Source organism: Kogia breviceps, chromosome 4, assembly GCF_026419965.1.
Source record: "Kogia breviceps isolate mKogBre1 chromosome 4, mKogBre1 haplotype 1, whole genome shotgun sequence".
Classification (NCBI taxonomy): domain Eukaryota; kingdom Metazoa; phylum Chordata; class Mammalia; order Artiodactyla; family Physeteridae; genus Kogia; species Kogia breviceps.
Window position 1 is genome coordinate 31,646,965 of NC_081313.1, and position 19,655 is coordinate 31,666,619.

A 19,655-nucleotide genomic window follows, 5' to 3' on the forward strand; every position below is an offset into this window, starting at 1 on the left:
CATAGTTTGATTGTTGGTTTCTTCCATAATCTGGAGCTGAAAGGTGGAAATTAGGACTCCTCTTTTGTAGTATTGATACCCCTCACTCCATCGATCTTACTTGCTAAAATCTAGGCATGACACACTGGGGCTGAGTGGGTGGTCTGTACCATAAGAATGTCTAGGCTCAGTTAGAGCTCCTGATTCCCAGACAGACCCAGGGCCCCAACTCCAGGCTCTCCAGAGAATCCAGGTGTTTAACCCATGTGTTTAACCCTAAGCTTTTGGCCCAGCTCACTTCCCTAGTGAAGTCTCAGTATCTGATCTGATGACTGTTTACTGTGAGCCTTCCACTTACAAGGGTCTCTGCTCTCAGGACAAGCTCTGCTGCTCACCCTTTCATCTTCCTTTATTTAGATCAGACTTGCATTTACCTGTTTTTCTCTCCACCAATCTTTGTTTCGGCTTCCAGCTTTCTCAGCTAAGCATGCCCGCTTTGCGAAGTGATCCTGCTATGTCCTCACCTTAACTGCTTAGATTTCTTGTCTCAATTTCTGCTGCATCTGACCCAGTACCTACTAAATGTCCACTCAAACCAGTGGGCTTCTCACTCAATCACCCAGCCAGGCTCAGGCCTGAGACTCCCTTTCAGATAACCTAGCTTCTCCTGTCCAATGAGACAGAGCCAGGGCTCACTTCCTGTCGGCCCTGGGCTCACTCTCCATCAGCCAGAGATCATGACTAGCATTTGGATGTATTTTCTTCCAGTCTCTTGTGTGTATGTATGCACAGACAGAGCAAGAGATATAAATGTGTAGGTTTTTTTTTTTATAGAGGTAAAATTATACTATATGTACACTGGGAGTATTTATACTATACATACTTTAATAAGTGTACAAAGTTTATATATAAAGTATACTTATTGAAGTATAACTAGTGTAAAGTATATATACTTATTACAGTATATATAGTATAAAGTATATATATTATGTGTAATATAAGTATATATACTAGGAAGTTATACTATATAACCTTATTAAAGTATATAAGGTAAATTATTAAATAAGTGAAGTATATATACTTTAATAAGTTTACTTTCATATATATTTATCAAAATAATTAATACAATATATGATGAGAGTTTTTACCTTTGATGTTAAAAGTTTCTCTAGAAATAACATTATATTAAATGGCTGCATGGTATCGCATCTTACAAATGGGCCACGGTTTATTTCCTTAAGTAGTGTTGTTGGGACCAGACAGAGAAACAGGTTGGGGAAGATAGGAGGACAGTCTATGACTAGATCTAGGTCTGTCTGATTCCAAGCCTGCCCTTTTTGGCCGCACTCCAGTACAGCGTTATAAATTAAAGAGTTGGGCCAAGAGCCCTGGGTTCTGGTTGGGTTGTGTGGCCTTGGGAAAGTCACTCCCCTTTTCTTAGTTTCAATTTCCTCATCTGAAAAACACTGGGACTCGACTGAATAATCCCCCGGGTCCCTTTATCTCTCTGACTTTCCCTTGGCATTTCCTGCTATTTCCCAAGGATGTCCTAGATTGCTTTCCACCCAGTTATTTCTGACTGCTGTCTCTCAAGTACCTGAGTCACTCAACACTCACCAAGAGCATATGTCAATATAAAGAATTCCCCTTTTGTCTAAAGCATCATATGGCAGCTTTCTAGAGATTCCAGAAGTAAAGTTGATACTTGTAGGTGACTCACTCATTCAGCAACCAGCCACGGAGTGTCTACACTGTGAGAGGTACGTTACGGTCTTGGTTCCAGCGAGCTGAGTAAGACTCAGTCCCACCCGTGTTCAGCTCACAGTCTGTGGAGAGACAAACACAGAACAGGCTATGACAGCACGCTGAGATCAGGGCTCACACGGTGGGTGGGAAAAGCAGCCCTTGGGAGAAGAGAGTGCCAAGAAGGATGAATTATTAGTGAGGAGCTGCTGGTCAGGCAGGCACTTGATATCATGGTGATGCTGGATCTCTGTCATTTGAGATCCGCATCTGCTGCGGGTAAGACGTTATGCCAAGTTCTGGGGACAAGAGTCCGTTCAAAGGTAGATAAGCCTCCACCTCTGTCCTCCAGGAAATTTGAATCTAGAGTGAGACTGACAGCAACGAATGACCATACAGGCAAGATGAAATGAGGGCTAGGAAAGGTGGGGTGACGTTGCATGCACCCTGCTTCCCTGGTGCTGATGGCTCCATGGCTACTAAAAAAACCCCCCCTCCTTCCATAAGGGATCTGCCCTTTCATCTCTCCCCATGTCCCTCTAGTTCACTGTATTAAGCTTGGAAGACACAGGTTTAGGGAGAGAATGAATAACAGCTGTTGCCTCTAACTAGAGAATTGAGACATTTTATTCACAAAGGAGATAAAACCTCTAACCAAATAACAATAGACGCTGACCACGATGTTTGGGCTTTGAGCATTCAGGAATTCCAACTTAACTTCATTTCCCTTTGAGTGAATAGGGCCTGATACATGATTCACTCTGCCCAAACTCGTTAAGAATCAGAATGCCAATTTATTAACTTTCAGTGGGGAATAAAACTGGAGCTCATCAGCCTTTTGGTGTAAATTTAGAAGACTAAATTATGCATTCTGCAGTGTTATCGTAGTGAAGTGAACCAGATATCTTAATATTTCTTTTAAAATCTAGCATATTAAGCTCAATATCAAAAAAACAAACAACCCAATCCAAAAATGGGCAGAAGATCTAAATAAACATTTCTCCAAAGAAGATATACAGATTGCCATCAAACACACGAAAGGATGCTCAACATCACTAATCATTAGAGAAATGCAAATCAAAACTACAATGAGGTATCACTTCACATAGGTCAGAATGGCCATCATCAAAAAGTCTACAAACGATAAATGCTGGAGAGGGTGTGGAGAAAAGGGAACACTCTTGCACTGTTGGTGGGAATGTAAATTGATACAGCCACTATGGGGAACAGTATGGAGGTTCCTTAAAAAACTAAAAATAGAGCTACCATACGACCCAGCAATCCCACTACTGGGCATATACCCTGAGAAAACCATAATTCAAAAAGAGTCATGTACCACAGTGTTCATTGCAGCTCTATTTACAATAGCCAGGACATGGAAGCAACCTAAGTGTCCATCGACAGATGAATGGATAAAGAAGATGTGGCACATATATACAATGGAATATTACTCAGCCATAAAAAGAAACAAAATTGAGTTATTTGTAGTGAGGTGGATGGACCTAGAGTGTATCATACAGAGTGAAGTAAGTCAGAAAGAGAAAAACAAATGCCGTATGCTAATACATATATATGGAATCTAAAAAAAAGGTTCTGAAGAACCTAGGGGCAGGACAGGAATAAAGACACAAAGGTAGAGAATGGATTTGAGGACACAGGGAGGGGGAAGGGTAAGCTGGGATGAAGTGAGAGAGTAGCATGGACATATATACACTACCAAATGTAAAATAGATAGCTAGTGGGAAGCAGTCGCATAGCACAGGGAGATCAGCTTGGTGCTTTGTGACCACCTAGAGGGGTGGGATAGGGAGGGTGGGAGGGAGGGAGACGCAAGAGGGAGGGGATATGGGGTATATGTATACATATAGCTGATTCACTTTGTTATACAGCAGAAACTAACACACCATTGTAAAGCAATTATACTCCAATAAAGATGTTTAAAAAAATCTAGCATATTTTATGGTTCTGAAAGTAATACGTGTTTTCTAAAGAACATTCGCAAAGTACAGAAAAGCATAAAAAAAAAAGTTAAAATCACTCAACCTCACCATCCAGAAATGACTGTTAACATTTTAGTTTTACTTCTCTTTATAGCTTTTAAAAAATAATATAAGTACTTTAAAAAATATAAAATGGGGCTTCCCTGGTGGCGCAGTTGTTGAGAGTCTGCCTGCCGATGCAGGGTACACGGGTTCGTGTCCCGGTCCGGGAGGATCCCACATGCCGCGGGGCGGCTGGGCCCGTGAACCATGGCCGCTGAGCCTTTGTGTCTGGAGCCTGTGCTCCGCAACGGGAGAGGCCACAGCAGAGAGAGGCCCGCATACCGCAAAAAAAAAAAAAAAAAAAAAAAATATATATATATATATATATATAAAATGGAGTGCATAGTTCAATATGATTTTTTTAAGTGTATGGAAAAATGTCAGGAAAAACATACATGATTTGAACTTGGCAATGGAGTGAGGGTGGAGTTGGTAGGATGCTGGGTATTCAATTTCTGTATTATTTGAACATTTTTATCACGATCATGTATATTTAAAAAATCATTTTTATTGAGGTGAAATTCATGTAACAAAATTAATTAGTTTATGGTTAAAGTGGACAAATCAGTGACATTTAGTACATTTAAAATGTGTTGCAAATACCACCTCTATATAGTTCCAAAACGTTTTTTATCATCCCTAAAAGAAAACCTGTAATCATTAAGCAATTATCCCCTATTCTTCCCTCCCTCAGCCCCTGGCAACCATCAGTCTGCTTTATCTCTCTATGGATTTATCTATTCTGGATATTCATATGAATTGAATCATACTGTGTATATGAGACCTTTTGTATCTGGCTTCTTTCACTCAGTGTAATGTTTTCAAGGTTTGCCTAATTTGTAGCCTGTATCATTCCTTATTCCATCGAATGGATATACCACACTTTGTTCATCCAGTCATCTGCTGATGGACATTTGGGTTGTTGCCACCTTTTGGCTATTGTGAATAGTGTTGCTACAAACATTTGTGTACAAGTATTTGAGTCTCTACTTTCAATTCTTTGGGATATATACCTAGGAATGGAATTGTTGGGTCATATGATGATTTTAACTCTTTGAGCAACTTCCAAAATGTTTTCTACACTGCTAAAGCCATTTTACATCCCCACCAGCAATGTACAAAGGTTCTAATTTCTCCACATCCTCACCAATGCTTATTTCCATTTTTAAAATTATAGCCATCCTGTGAGTGTAAGATAGTATCTCATTCTGGTTTTGATTTGCATTTCCTTAATGACTAATGATGTTGAGTATCTTTTCATGTGCTTTGTCATCATTTGTACATCTTCTTTGGAGAATTGCCCATTCAAGTCATTTGCCCATTTTAAAAAATTGAGTTGTTTGTCTTTTAGTTGTTGAGTTGTAAGAGTTCTTTATATATTCTGGATGCTAGATAAGTGATTTGCAATTATTTTCTCCCATTCTTAGTTTTTTTTCCACTTTCTTGACAATGTCCTTTGATGCACAAAAGTTTTTAATTTTGATGGAGTTCAATTTATCTATTTTTTCTTTTATGGCTCATGCTTTCATGTCATATCTTAGGGCCCACTGCCAAATCCAAGGTCATGGGAGTCCATACTGAGATTTTAGTTGGTACCCTGGCCATCCTCAGCACTGCATTTACAAAATGTTACAAAGGATGGGTGTCTTTTTAGGAAGATAGTCATTGATGGCTAATAACTTGGATTTTCTGGACACTCTTGTTAACCTAACTTCCATAGAATGAATTTTCTGAGATTTTTAAAAGTAAATTCTGAGACGAATGCCTTACTTGGATCGTGACCTGTCTACCATGTGGACCATTCACATGAAAAACTTCACGCTTTTATGTACCAGGAATGCTTCTCAGCTGTATGGCTGGGTCCAGAGCCCCGTCCTTATCATCTGTATCCTGAGTTTGGCAGGACATGGTGGGAGCCACGCAGCATACTTCTCAGACATTCCATTCCATGTGACCTTTGATTGGGCAAAATGCTCCTGCCTTAACGATTGGGGGGCAGTGCAATAAAGGGGAGCAAGGTTTTGGTATTAGAGAGATCTATACTTAAATCCCATAGAGCTTTGTGTAAATCGTTAAAGCTTACTGAACTTTAGTTTCCCCATCTATAAAAAGTTACTGTCTGAGTTTTACAGTGGGCATTAGACGAGACAACGTACGTAAAGCACCTAGCACTGTGCCTGGTAAATAGTATGTGTTCAATCTTGTTGTCGCTGTTATTTTTACCTCTCTGTGAGAAAAATAGCACATGCAGAATGGCAGTTTGGGAATATTTTTTACCAGTATTAGAGATTCTTTCCATTTTTATTCTCAAAAGAACATACTCTCTTGCCTTTTAAACTAAGGGCCAGAGGGTCTCAGCTCACTAGGGGAAACCCCCAAAGAACTAGAAAAATGTAGGCTGAAAAAATGATATCTGCTCCACCATGGACCATCAATTACCAGTTGATTTTATCAACACAGTCTTCATCTTTTCAGTACCTTTGCAGCATTCCTAGTTTACTCTAGACTCCCTCAGAAGGGAGTGAAACCAGTCGATTCGGCAATACGCAAGTCCTTTTGAATCTGTACGGCACTTCCTCTGCTTAGGTAAAAAGTGGTGCTTTGTTCTTCTCCAAGATTAGCAGTGATCTCACTCACTCCATCAGGCCCCATCCTCTCTGGGCTGTTTCCTAGCTCACTGACCTCAGCAAATCTGTTTCGTGTTTGAATCTCGACTCTTTGACAGACTCCTATCACACCACTAGACATTCTGAACTTGCAATGACTCGTTACTTCTTACGAGTCTGTTGTGTCTCTCCAGCTGGGTTCCTTCCTTGAGCTAGAAACCTTGTCACAATTATTTTATTTCACACTAAGTGCCTAGTCTCATCCGAAGAGTCCAGTGAATTCTTGCCAGAGGTGTTTTAAGTTCAGTGCATTGAGATTTAAGCAATAATGTCTAGAGATGGAACTTGCTGTCACTTTATAGCTACTTAATAAACTATATTGACTTCCAAAAAGAAAACTTTCATTTTAGATGTCCAGGACTATGAAATTTATAGCAAAAAGTCCTCTTTCTTTTTTCAGCCTTATTACAATTTCTGAACCACTTAGGTTATTCAATAGAGTATCCTTTTGTCTTGTGAAACTGCTTATCAATTTATTCATTTGCTGTGTATCATTGAGCAAGTCATTTCATTCATCTAGGGCTTAATTTCTTTATCTGCTGAGTGATTTCTGAGTTCCCCCCAGGTTTTCAAAGTGTCTAATTCTAGAATGTATATGTGAGCAATAATTTCCACAGCTAAACAATGATGATATTGAACAGTTTAATTATCTGTGACTATTCAATCATACTCCTATTAAATGTTATTTCATATCTTGTTTTGGCCTTTCAGTCTTGTCTGAACCTTTACCATTAACTCCTGAATCGCTGAAAGTTTCTGTCAATTCTACGTGTCAGTGTTTGCATTTACAATGGACTGTCCACAGCCTCGCTTATCATCGGGAATTGAAAATGGTTTTTCAGATACAGATCAGTAGATTTAAAACATCCAATGTCATCTGGGTGGTAAGTAGTTTGCTTTTTGGCTCAATATTTAAAGAATCCTTTTCTGACACCGTGTTTTATCTTTTATAACATTCCCCCCAGATCCCAATATGGAAATATTTTGGCAACTCAGAACAGTTGTCCTAAATAATCGCATTTCTGTGTTTTTAGTTAAGAGGGTCCAGGACAAAGTAACATGACAATTTTGGTTTGGTAGGTTGGATGGGCTATGCTACGCATCAGATCATTTTCTCAGTTCTGCTCTGTTCCCTGTGGAAGCTGTTGGGGTCAGTCCTCGTGAATACTGGATTCCAAAAATCCATGAAGCTCAACCACCTTATTCCTCTTCCTTCTTCCTTCCCTGTCCACCAGAGATCTTCCTAAATCAGATGTAAGAGTTCGGCAACATTTTTCATGCCAGCGTGGCTCGCAGGCAGTTTCTTTACTAATGCTATGCTGAGATGCAAGGAATAAACAATTCTAGCATTTTCCGTCCTAATCAGCGAAGAGGTTCTCCATGGGCCATGTTGGAGAGTAACTTACAGTGTCCTTTGTTGCCTCATATGTGGCTTTTTCTACAACAAATTAAATTAAGAAAGTTCTGAATTTCACACACTTTTTGCCTTTGAATTATTTGGGATCGATTTTTCACTTGTCTGGTTTAAATCATGGTTGTGTCTGTTTTGCCTGATGCTTCCCCATCTAGTGCATTGGGGCACTTTGGTAGTTTCTTTTTTTTTTTTTTTTTTCTTTCCTAACATCTTTATTGGAGTATAATTGCTTTACACACTTTGGTAGTTTCTTTCAATTACCATTTATGGTTCAGGGAACCTTAATAATCTATGCCCACATCATGATCATTTATTATCATGGGATGTTGAAGGACAGTGAAATATTTTCCTGCTTAAGGGAACAGATACTCTGCCTGGAGGGGAGGGCAGCACAGGGCTGTGTCATTACTGGGGACCTCCATTTGCTAGCGGATGGCCACTCTTCACTCAGGCGCCAGAGGCGTTAGTACAGGGAGCCAGGTGGTTAGTTCCTTTAGCGAAGCATAAAGGCTACTAGCTTTAAAGGCTCCAGTTACTTTCCTTATCCATCATTGCATTTGAGATCTGAGTGAGTGGCCTAAGTTCAATATCATTCTGACTGTCGATTTAGGATTGATACCAGGTCTAGAATTCCACCCCTCAAAGGGCAGCTTCCCACCATGAGAGTTGTTCGGTGTTGGTTTTTTTTTTTTTGAGGCCAAAATTAGTTTATTTGGGGTTTGTTAGTTCTGCAGGCCAGGAGACACAGATCCAAGAAGCACTTGCATTGTGTTCCCTGGTGTTCTGACTTTAAATGACGGCAATGTTTATGTACAGCTGTTCCCTCCCCGCCACCAGCCCATCTTCCCACCATCCCCCTCATGCTAATCATTTTTGTATTTTCATATTTTTTGTATTGTTGATGGATACACTGGTTGTTGATTTGGACCCAGAACAACATCGAGCAGAGGTCACTGAGGCTAAGAATTATTATCTAAGGAAAAGAAATTTGAGAGAAGAGCTGGAGGAATTTGTGGAGAACTAGCGCTTAACACCATTAACAAAAGTAACATTGGGTTTCCCTGGTGGCACAGTGATTGAGAGTCCGCCTGCCGATGCAGGGGACATGGGTTCGTGCCCTGGTCTGGGAAGATCCCACATGCCATGGAGCGGCTGGGCCCGTGAGCCATGGCCGCTGAGCCTGCGCATCCGGAGCCTGTGCTCCGCAACGGGAGAGGCCCGCGTACCGCAAAAAACAAAAACAAACAAAGAAAAAAAACAAAAGTAACATTAACCATAGACCAAGTTGATCCCCTTCTTTATTTTTCTAAAAGACAGTTCTTTCTGCTTTCATAGTAGAGAAAATAACAATAGCAACATGTGAACAGACAGTTGTTTGTATCTGTTTACACCTTTGATTCAGGTAGTTCTCTTTTCAAGGTAAAGCTGCTGGTGAAACCTCCTTGTGGAACCTACCAAGGCTGGAGATGTTTGAGGGTAGAGTTTTGCCTTGTCAGTTATACGGTCAGGCCAGCCTGATCCCAACAGAGGAGAAAAGTAAGGCACAGAGAGGTTTGTGGTGCTGCTTTTTTTTTTTTTTTCTGTCATTTATTCATTTGACAAAAGATAATCATACCTGCCTATGCCAGATATCAGGAACAGGAAAAGAAAAAACACCTTTAACCTTGAATTGTTTACAACACAGTTGAGAAAGTCCAGGACACACAGAGCAACACTGAGAGGGCAATTTAAGAAAAACTGAGACGGCCTCCCCCTGACCATGTCCACACAGAACTCTCCCTTTTCCTGCTGGGGTTGGGTGGTGTAGCACCTGCCATACCCAGAGGACGGAACTGCCCCTCTCAAGGCAGCTCTGTTTCTGGCTGGAGCCCTGGACCCCCCTCCCCCCCCACATGACAGCCACATGCAGTCTTCCCAGGTCATCAGTCTCCACCTGTCCCAGAACAGACGATGCCAAGAGAAGCCCTTGTCTGAACCTCTCAGGCCTGACGTCAGGGACAGACCTAAGGTCTCCCCCTCCAGTTAAGGGTCAGACAAAGCAGCTGAGAGGGGTCGCTTCTGTCTGGACCGTAATCTCCCTTTCATAGGGCAGGTCCCTGTAATGCACCCTCACTCATACCTCAGACTGCTGTGTTGCCAAACAAGCCAAAGGAAAAGCATCTCGACCCGAGGCTGTCACAGCTGGACCAGGAACTCTGAGCTGCCTCCTGGCCGGCACTGGCCACACAAGCTGCACCACGTGCTCTCACCTTGGCTAGGGTTCCGCCCCCAGCCTTTCCAGCCACTTGCTTTGTGGTTCCATCAATGGCAGGAGAAGGCAGAGTAGAGTAACAGCTCAAGCTTGGAAGGAGGCCTGGAGTGTGAGTCAGTGAGGGTTGAGCTCACTTCTCAGGAATGAATCAGTGACCTCAGTTGGACTTCTTTGTAAATGCCGGTTTTTTTGTAACATACTAATGTCTGCCAGGGCCAAATTAAACTTGCCACTTCGATGAATGGAAACAGCCCAAACACAGTCATCACATTTTTAAAAGTTGCTGAATTGATGCATTCAATGAAAGTTTTATCTCCTCCACAACAGGCCTATAAAGACCACAAAGCACAACTTGTGTTTAGACAGAATCCACACAAAGAGTGTCTGGGAAAAACAGAGCTCACTGCATATTAATGAACTGATGAAATCCTTTAGCACATAGTTTTAGACTGTGGGCTCAGGCCCAGGCATTATTCCAGGCATGGGGCTGTGAGTGCTGAGCAGAAATAAGGAGATGATCACACAATTCAGAGTATCCTAGGCGCGAGGCGTGCAGGTCGCTGACACGGGGCTGTGGGGTGAGATTAGGCCTGACCTTCTCCAGCACCTTGGGGGGAAGGCGGTTGGAGCCAAAGTAGGAAAGAAGATTAGAAGCTAATTTAGCGTGGAGGGTGAAGAGGAATGTCCCAGGAAGATCCAGCTGGGGTGAGCAGAGGCCCTGAGTGAAAGGGGCTGGCAGCTTTCAGGCCTGAAAGCACGGGGCATGTGGGGTGGGCAGGACAGGGCTAGACCACACACACACACACACACACACACACACACACACACACACACACACACACACACACACACACACACACCGACGGTCGTGCCCAGCTGCTGTTTTATATCCAGGGAGCAGTGAAAAGCGGAGTGATGAGCTCTGATTGGAAGTCTTAAAGAAAGCTCACTCGGGCTACACAGTGGAGAGAAGTTGGGAGAACTGGAGGAGGACGTGAAGTGTGACCATTTGGAAGCAAGCAGTGGGGTCGGTCCAGAGGAGAGGGGCCTGGAGTGGGTGGTGACCGTGGTGACAAGAGAAGTGGCTGAATTCCCAAGAGATGGGGGAGGCAAGATCCAGCCGGCGGCTTGTTGACACTACAGCGAGGTCACCAGGACTGACAGAGTTCCTTTTATTTATTTATTTATTTTGGTATTGGTTCTTAAATAATAATTAAGAAATGGTACCTGCGATCACTCATTAAATAGTAAAAGTTGCATGGATCAGGACCACAGAACTTGAAGTTTAAAAAGTTTGTTTTGTGATCTAGGGATAAAGGAATACAGTAAACCAAAATAATATAAATGTTTTACACATGGGAGTTCTGCGTAGCGTGAGAAAGGACATGCATGACTAGATGCCTTTCAGGTGGACAAAGTGCTTCTCCTTCCGGGACTAGTGTTTGGTTTGGCCAAGGCCACTGTTTAAGGTTGGCGGCCTGGGGAGGGGAAGGCACGGGTGGAGGAAGGCCTCCGTGTCTGGCTGCGTGTGACGTGTGCGCTGCCCGCCTCCTCTTCACTGCAGGACTTGCCATTGGCCCTTAGAAAAATAGATGCAGACTCAGTTTTCCCCAGGAAGGGCAAGGTTTTTGTTGTCCCTGTCTCCCAGCTGTGGGTGCAGAAAGCAGGCATCCTGGAGGGGCCCACTGAAAGCATGGGTGCCTGGAGGTATGGTCCACAAAGACGAATGAAGCCCAGTCCCCGCTTTCTGGGTGCCATACTTGAGTCAGAGGCATAACCACAGATGAAATGCCACCAACTACCCCCAGTATGCAGGGGAGCTCGGGCAGAGGTGGGGATGGGAGAAAACCAGAGGAAAGAGCAAGAAAGACTTCATGAAGACGATGGGGGTATAACAGGGGCTTGAAGGTTGGGACTAATTTCCTAATTCAGAGGGAGAGTTGGGGAAGCGAAACCAGGAACACTGCGTGAGCAAGTACCGAGGAGTAGAACGTACAGCTCTTCCCCAAGTGTGGGGCGGACCACTGTGTCTGAAGACAGGAGTCCTGCAAGGGAGAGGCAGCTGAAGTCATACTGTAAATGGCCTTGGATGACAGGGTCAGGTGTAGAAGGAGCTGTTGAAGTTTATTGCGTTAAAGAATGAAAATACCACTGTCTTAGAAAGGTTAAGACTAAAAGCTGTGCAGGAAAAACAAATTACAGTACAACTTGGACACGCTTCCCAAGAGCACAGTGTAGGGCGTTCCCATGTGGTTGACATCTCTGGGGACGAAAGATTTTGAAGGTTGGAGCTCAAGGGAGGGGGGATGGTCCATGTGGCCACTGTATCTGAAAAGACAAGAGACAAAAACCAAAGCAATCATTGGGAGCCATCTGTTGACTTCTGGGAGACAGTGGAATTCCTGGGAACCATGAAGGACTGCCAGCTCTACTGAGATTTGGCCAACTTGATCTGATGAATATTAGAAAATTCTCCTCAATCTTATTTATTTATTTATTTATTTATTTTGCGGTACACGGGCCTCTCACTGTTGTGGCCTCTCCCGTTGCGGAGCACAGGCTCCAGACGCTCAGGATCAGCGGCCATGGCTCACGGGCCCAGCCGCTCTGCGGCATGTGGGATCTTCCCGGCTTGGGGCACGAACCGGCGTCCCTTGCATCGGCAGGCGGACTCTCAACCACTGCGCCACCAGGGAAGCCCAATCTTGCTTATGTTTAAAAGGGTGCCTCAATTAATTCTCTAGTGTGCAAGAATCTTCTTAGCATGCTCTTGTGACCAGCACTGTGTACACACCTTCTTTCTCTGATCTTTTCCCCCAAGACTCCAATAGCTTCTGTTTTCTCTCTCACTTGGTCCACGTGAGCCCCCTGGAACTGGAGGCCCAGAGAGATTGGGAGCCAAGTTTTTGAAAGGCAGGAGGCCAAGGCTGGCTCCTTGCTGGGCTGTCAGAGCTCAGGAGCTGGCTGGCTGGGAACAGACTGCACTTGTCCATATCCTGGAGTTACAGTGGACTCTTAGGTGTGTGCTTTGGGATAAGTCCAGCCAAGCCATTTCCCAGGACCTCACGGCTATATGTTTCCAAGTTTTTTCTCTTTATTTCTAGGAGAACTACAGCACCACTGTGAAGCAGAACCAAGTCCTGCATTGGAGCTGGGAATCCGAGCTCCCTCTGGAATGCGCGGCTCACTTTATAAGAATGAGGAGTGTGGTGGATGACGCCAGGATTCCCGAGCCAGGGTTCTGGAGCAACTGGAGTTCATGGGAGGAAGCAGATGGTAAGAAGTGAGGGGATAAAAGAGTGAAGGGGTTTACCATCTAAAATTTCTCGGGGACCAGTAGTCAAATAGTGGAAGTCCCTGTTGAGAAACTCTGGGTAGACACCCACTTTATTTTTCTTTGGCTCCTATTGGGTCTAAAAAGCATGGGTGTGAAACTTGCCACCGGGAGACAGAGGTCTAAGGATTTTCCCTCTGAATGTATTCATTGAGGTAATTATGCAAATTCAGACAATTTAGTATTCATTTTCCATAGGTGTGAAGTGTGTGTATTATAGAATGCTAAGTGAACAAAGCAGGACATAAATTGTACATATGTTTTTATTAGAACAACACAAAATGTGTATTCATCTAGAGCAGAATTTGGGAAGCTTTTTCTGTAAGGGCAAGATAGGAAATACTTTAGGTTTTACAACCCTACATTCTCTATCGTGACTATTCAACTTGGCCATTGTAGCATGGGAGCAGTCATAGGCAGAGTGTAAATGAATGAATGGTTGTGTTCCAATAAAACTTTATTTACAAAAACAGATGGTGTCTGGAATTGGTCCATGGGCCATAGCTTGCCAGCCCGTAATGTAGAGACAAGGGAGGGAAATATGGAAAACTGGAAGCAGTTCTTCATTTGAGATCATGGATAATTATGAGAGAGATCATGGATAATTATGTTGAATTATGTTGAATTATTAAAATATCTCTTAATTTTGATTATTTTGTTATTAAAATTTTGCACAATTTCTTATGCTTCAGATAAGCTACAGATTAGTTGTAAAGCACTGGCATTTGGTGTTCTCAACTATATATGTTGACAGATTATCTGAAATTCCTGTCAAGAGAACCATTCCTTAGCTAAGTGTTTATGCAAGTTTATTAATTCAAACTGATAGCATGTTAACCCATGAGAGGCCCAATGATTAATTTAATACTAATAATAGAATCAAATCTGCATTCTAGTCACTGCTTTCAGCACTATATGTATTAATTTCGTCCTCACATCAGCCCTATGAAATACATCTAATTCTTATCCCTACTTCACAGATGAAGAGACTGAGGCACAGATAGCTTTAAAAAAAATCCCATGCAAGGTCATCAGGCCACGAAGTGAAGTGGTAGAGCCAGAATTCTAACCTGGACAATCTGGCTCTAGAGGCCATTCTCTTAACCATCACATCCTATTGCTGAGATACACACTTAACAGAAAAAATAGAGATTAAAAAGGTAGCAATAGAGAAAGAAAGAACAACACTATCAACAACTTTGGTACAATGGACTAGGTTTATCAAAAGTATAACCTCCAAACTAACTCAAGAATTGATAGAAAAGCTGATTATTCCTTTAAAAATATTTTTTTATTGAAGTATAGTTGATTTACAATATCCTGTAAGTTTCAGGTGTACAGCACAGCGATTCAGTTAAACATATTTTTTTCATATTTTTTCCCTTATAGGTTATTACATAATATTGAGTATAGTTCGCTGTGCTATACAGTAGGTCCTTGTTGGTTATCTATTTTATACATAGTAGTGTTTATATGTTAATTCCAAACTCCTAATTTATCCCTTCCCCCCACCCTCCTTTCCCCTTTGGTAACCATAAGTTTTTTTTTTTCTGTATCTGTGAGTCTCTTTCTGTTTTGGAAATAAGTTCATTTGTGTCTTTTTTTTCTTTTAGATTCCACATATATTTGATATCACATGTTATTTGTCTTTCCCTATCTGGCTTACTTCACTCAGTATGATAAATCTCTAGGTCCATCCATGTTGCTACAAATGGCATTATTTCATCCTTTTTTATGGCTGAGTACTATTCCATTGTATATATGTATCACATCTTCTTTATCCATTTATCTGTCAATGGACTTTTAGGTTGCTTCCATGTCTTGGCTATTGTAGATAGTGCTGCAATGAACATTGGAGTGCATGTATCTCAAATTATGGTTTTCTCTGGATATATGCCCAGGAGTGGGATTGTAGGATCATATGGTAGCTCTATTTTTAGTTTTTTAAGGACCTTCCATACTGTTCTTCATAGTGGCTACACCAATTTACATTCCCACCAACAATGTAGGAACGTTCCTATTTCTCCATACCCTCTCCAGCATTTATTGTTTGTAGACTTTTTGATGATGGCCATTCTGACAAGTGTGAGGTGATACCTCACTGTCATTTTGATTTGCATTTCTGAAATGATTAGTGATATTGAGCATCCCTTCATGTGCCTTTTGGGCCATCTGTATGTCTTCTTTGGAGAAATGTCTATTTAGGTCTCCTGTCCATTTTTTGATTGGGTTGTTTTTTTGATATTGAGCTGCAGGAACTGTTTGTATATTTTAGAAATTAATCCCTTGTTGGTTGCTTCATTTGCAAATATTTTCTCCCATCATGAGGGCTGTTTTTTTCATTTTGTTTATGGTTTCCTTTGCTGTGCAAAAGCTTTTAACTTTAATTAGGTACCACTTGCTTATTTTTGTTTTTATTTTCATTAGGAGTGAAACCAAAAAAGATAGTGCTATGATTTATGTCAAAGCATGTCTTGCCTATGTTTCCCTCTAGGAGTTTTATAGTATGTGGTCTCACATTTAGGTCTTTAATCCATCTTGAGTTTATTTTTGTGTATGGTGTTAGAGAATGTTTTCATTTTCTTAGCTGTAGCTCTCCAGTTTTCCCAGCAGCATTTATTGAAGAGACTGTCTTTTCTCTGTTGTATATTCTTGCCTCCTTTGTCATAGATTAAGTGACCATAGGTGTGGGTTTATCTCTGGGCTTTCTATCCCTTTCCATTGATCTATATTTCTGTTTTTTGTGCCAGTACCATACTGTTTTGATGACTGTAGCTTTGTAGTACAGTCTGAAGTCAGGAAGCCTGATTCCTCCAGCTCCATTTTTCTTTCTCAAGATTGCTTTGGCTATTTGGGGTCTTTCATGTTTCCATACAAATTTTTTGTTCTACTTCTATGAAAAATGTCATTGGTAATTTGATAGGGATTGTAGATTACCTTGGGGAGTATAGTCACTTTGACAATATTGATTCTTCCAATCCAAGACAGGATATATCATTCCATCTTTTCATGTTCTTCTTTGATTTCTTTCAAGGCTGATTATTCCTAATCCCCAAAGCACTGATTCTCAACCATGGCTGCACATAGAGTCACCTGGGGACCTTAAAACAAAATCCCACACCCAGGCCACTCCACTTGGGTGACCTTAGTGATGGCAATTCTAGAGCCCTGGTGGGCCAGCAGCCAGACTGCAGGGGCCTAGGTGAGCAGTGGGTGATTGACAGCTGAGTGATGGGCACAGGCAGGTCCTGGGGGAGGCTGGCTGTGGAGGAGCGGGTGGAGAGGAGGGTGGAGGGAGGCATGGAGGGTGGTGAGTTTGCCTAAAATGGCAGAAACTTGAGGATTCTTATGTGCTGATGGGCCACACAGAAGGAAGATGGAAGTGAAAGGAGCTCTTTGGGTGACTGGCATCTGAGAAGGTGGAAGAGGAGTGATCTACAGGACAATTTAGAGATTATGAGGGACACGTGGCTTGGGAGCTGGGCAGACCTGGTGGGTGTGAATGTGGCTTTGCCACTTGCTGGGTGAGTGAACTTGGGCTCAGTCCTGCCCATCCCATTGCTGTAAGGTGGTAAGGATGACAAGAGAGAATATACATAAGCACTTAACACAGGGCCTCCCACATGGCTGGGATTAGTACAAAGCAGCTACTGCTGTCCTAATAACCTATAAGCAGGAATAACACAATCATCCACAGAGCGACAGTCATGGTGCAGTCTCCATAGTAAGAACAAGAGCGGTGGTATTATCGTAACAGTAGGAGTGATGGTACAGAGGATTGTTTTGCACACACCAAAGTTTATAGATTTGCTGTAGAAATTTTAGGTTCCTGTTTTCTCCAGGAGGCAGAAAAAGCTAAAGTTATCTGTTGAGAGTGAGGCAGGAGGGGGCTGGTTTGACTTTTGAGTCCAAGTCTAACTGAGCTGTCTTCTTTTATCTTGCAGCACAGAATTTGCTTGGACATGATCCATTGTTTGTTTTCCCTAAAGATAAGCTGGTGGAAGAAGGCTCCAATGTCACCATTTGTTACGTTTCTAGGATCCATCAAGATAACATATCCTGTTATTTGGAAGGTGTACAGATACATGGAGAACAGCTTGATCGAAGTGTGTCTGCATTCGAGTTGAAGAACGTGTCTTTCGTTAGGAAAAAAGGGACAAATGTCTTCTGTAAGGTGGAGCAGGGAGGTGTTTTGGGAGGCATCGTTCTCTTTGTCTCAAGTGAGTGTACACATCTCTGTGCCCCCCTCCCATTTCCTGTGGAATAGATCAAATTTCCTTTCCCAGAAGACAAGGAAACATTTCCACTGGTGGCCTCAATTTTCTTTTGTTTCCCGAGTGTTCTAGGAGAGACTCTGGCAAAGACAGCCTGAAGCAATACTTGTCGGATTTCCTGTTGTTTTCTTGAGTTTACTGACAGTTTTATGCCTAGGAACCAAGAGCGTTCGGGAGAAAGTTCAGGTCATGACCCGGACCACTGGGAAGATAGATGTCCTTCCTGCTTTGTGTTAGCCATGCTGGAATGGCTGCAGGCTGGGAGAGGGAGGAGAGGGGCTGCAGGCTGGATGGCCCTAGAGAGACAGCCGAGGTGGTGGCCAGAAGACCCGGGTTTGACTCTTCTTCCCATGACTGGGAGTGCCTTCTTGGCCAAGTTTCCCAGCCTCTGCAGCTCCGTGTCCTCCTTTGTGAACGGGTCCAGGAATGGCTGTGGTGAGGGTTACTGCATATGGCCAGGGCCCCGCCCCGGTACGGTGGCCGCACGCAGTAGGACTTCCGCAGATGAGGCCACTGCTGTTCGTAACTGGGTGCAGAGGTGTCAGGTACCTCCATGGGTGACGGCGAGGGGAGAGAAGGCAGCGTTTCACTTTCCCTGTAGGTCTCCGTGTGCTCACCCGGTGGCCTCCCTTCCCCTGCACAGTGGGGCGGTATCTGCAACTCCTGCCTCCCTGCTTCCCCTGCCAAATGCTGTTTCTGGTCTCCCGGACGCTTGGTCGCCTGTGCCTCTTGGCGTGGTCTCCAAGAACTGTGGTGCCTCGGGGACTTGGCGGTGCTGCCCGTACATTTCTTGGAACGCTCAGCCTCCAGCTGCTGAGTTTAGCAGGGTCCCCGGATCTGGCTTCCTGGCATCCCAAGCACAGCCCAGGTTCCCTGGAAGCCAGGGCATCTACAAGGAAACACCAAGCAATGCTGACCCCATTCATTCATTGTTCTGTTCACTCTGTCTGCAAGTAGTAATACTGTTGAACGCTGCTAGCAGGCACTGGGGCTACCACTTTCATCAGGTAGACAGAGGGCAGACCGCATGCAGTACACGCCCGCCATCCTCGGTGATACCCCAGCAAAGCACCAGGGAAGGAAGGAGTAGGGGCCAAGATGAGGTACCCGCAGTGTGCCTTTCGGGAGCTGCTGATGCGTTGGCCCCCGTTGAAGTAATCTTTTCATTGTTCACAGCAACTCCGTGGCCTCAGACCCCAAAGAGAGCTTTCCATTTCACTTGTCTTTCAATGAACAGCTTCAGCTAGGTCTTTTATCTGTTTTTTCCTTGTACGGACAGAAGTGCTTGAAGAGCCCAAGGACTTTTCTTGTGAAACCCAGGACCTCAAGACTTTGACCTGTACTTGGGATCCCGGGAGCGATACTGGCTTGACTAAACAGCCTTCCCAAAGCTATACTTTATTTGAATCGTAAGTGAGTTTTGGTTACATTAGTGACGGATTCTTCCTTGTTTAAGGTACTTGTGACAGTGTTACAGAAAATTTGAACACATATTTTCAAACCACCTGCCAGCGTCAGGAAGAAATCTTTAAGTGGTCTCAGGTATACAATACTTTCTACCTGAGTTTTTTGTTAAAGGACAACATAGCATAAAAATGATAAGAAAGGCCGTTAATGGTGAATCTTGATATGAAAATGGTTCCATGTGGTGATCTAGGTCTACCTAATTTCTACCTTTTTAAGAGTATCCAAAGTAAACTAAGGAAAGTTTTCACCACCCAAGAGGAGAAGTCAGCAATTCATCATTACACATTTAACCGCATAGGTCAAATTTTTTGAAACAATATTTTCGTCATTGGTATTTGTTGGTGACAGATTGATGCTGTTGTGTGGAACATAGTTTGAAAGCCACTGAGTGTGTCTCAGGGATACTCAGTGGATTCAGGGATACACACCTGCGTTGACAAAAATGTAAACCCTGAAATTGTTGTGTGGTGTTTTTTTTTTTTTTT

General features: G+C 43.0%; 1 protein-coding gene across 19 annotated transcripts in view; it reads left to right on the top strand.

Moving 5' to 3' along the window:
- The window catches only part of OSMR (oncostatin M receptor), a 56,340-nt gene that overhangs the window by 16,182 nt on the left and 20,503 nt on the right, over positions 1-19,655 (top strand). For 9 of the 19 annotated variants that reach the window (XR_010840106.1, XR_009335291.2, XR_010840107.1 and 6 more), the window contains 4 exons: positions 7,142-7,314; positions 13,200-13,371; positions 17,374-17,649; positions 18,983-19,112. Coding sequence is in view for 16 of the 19 variants with exons in the window: in XM_059060256.2 (XP_058916239.1) it covers positions 7,142-7,314; positions 13,200-13,371; positions 17,374-17,649; positions 18,983-19,112 (751 nt within the window). In the remaining 3 variants the exon portion in view is untranslated. Of the gene's footprint in view, positions 1-7,141; positions 7,315-10,707; positions 10,801-13,199; positions 13,372-17,373; positions 17,650-18,982; positions 19,113-19,655 lie in introns of those variants that run through there. The other 10 variants (XM_067030905.1, XM_067030907.1, XM_067030906.1 and 7 more) reach the window with 4 other exon arrangements.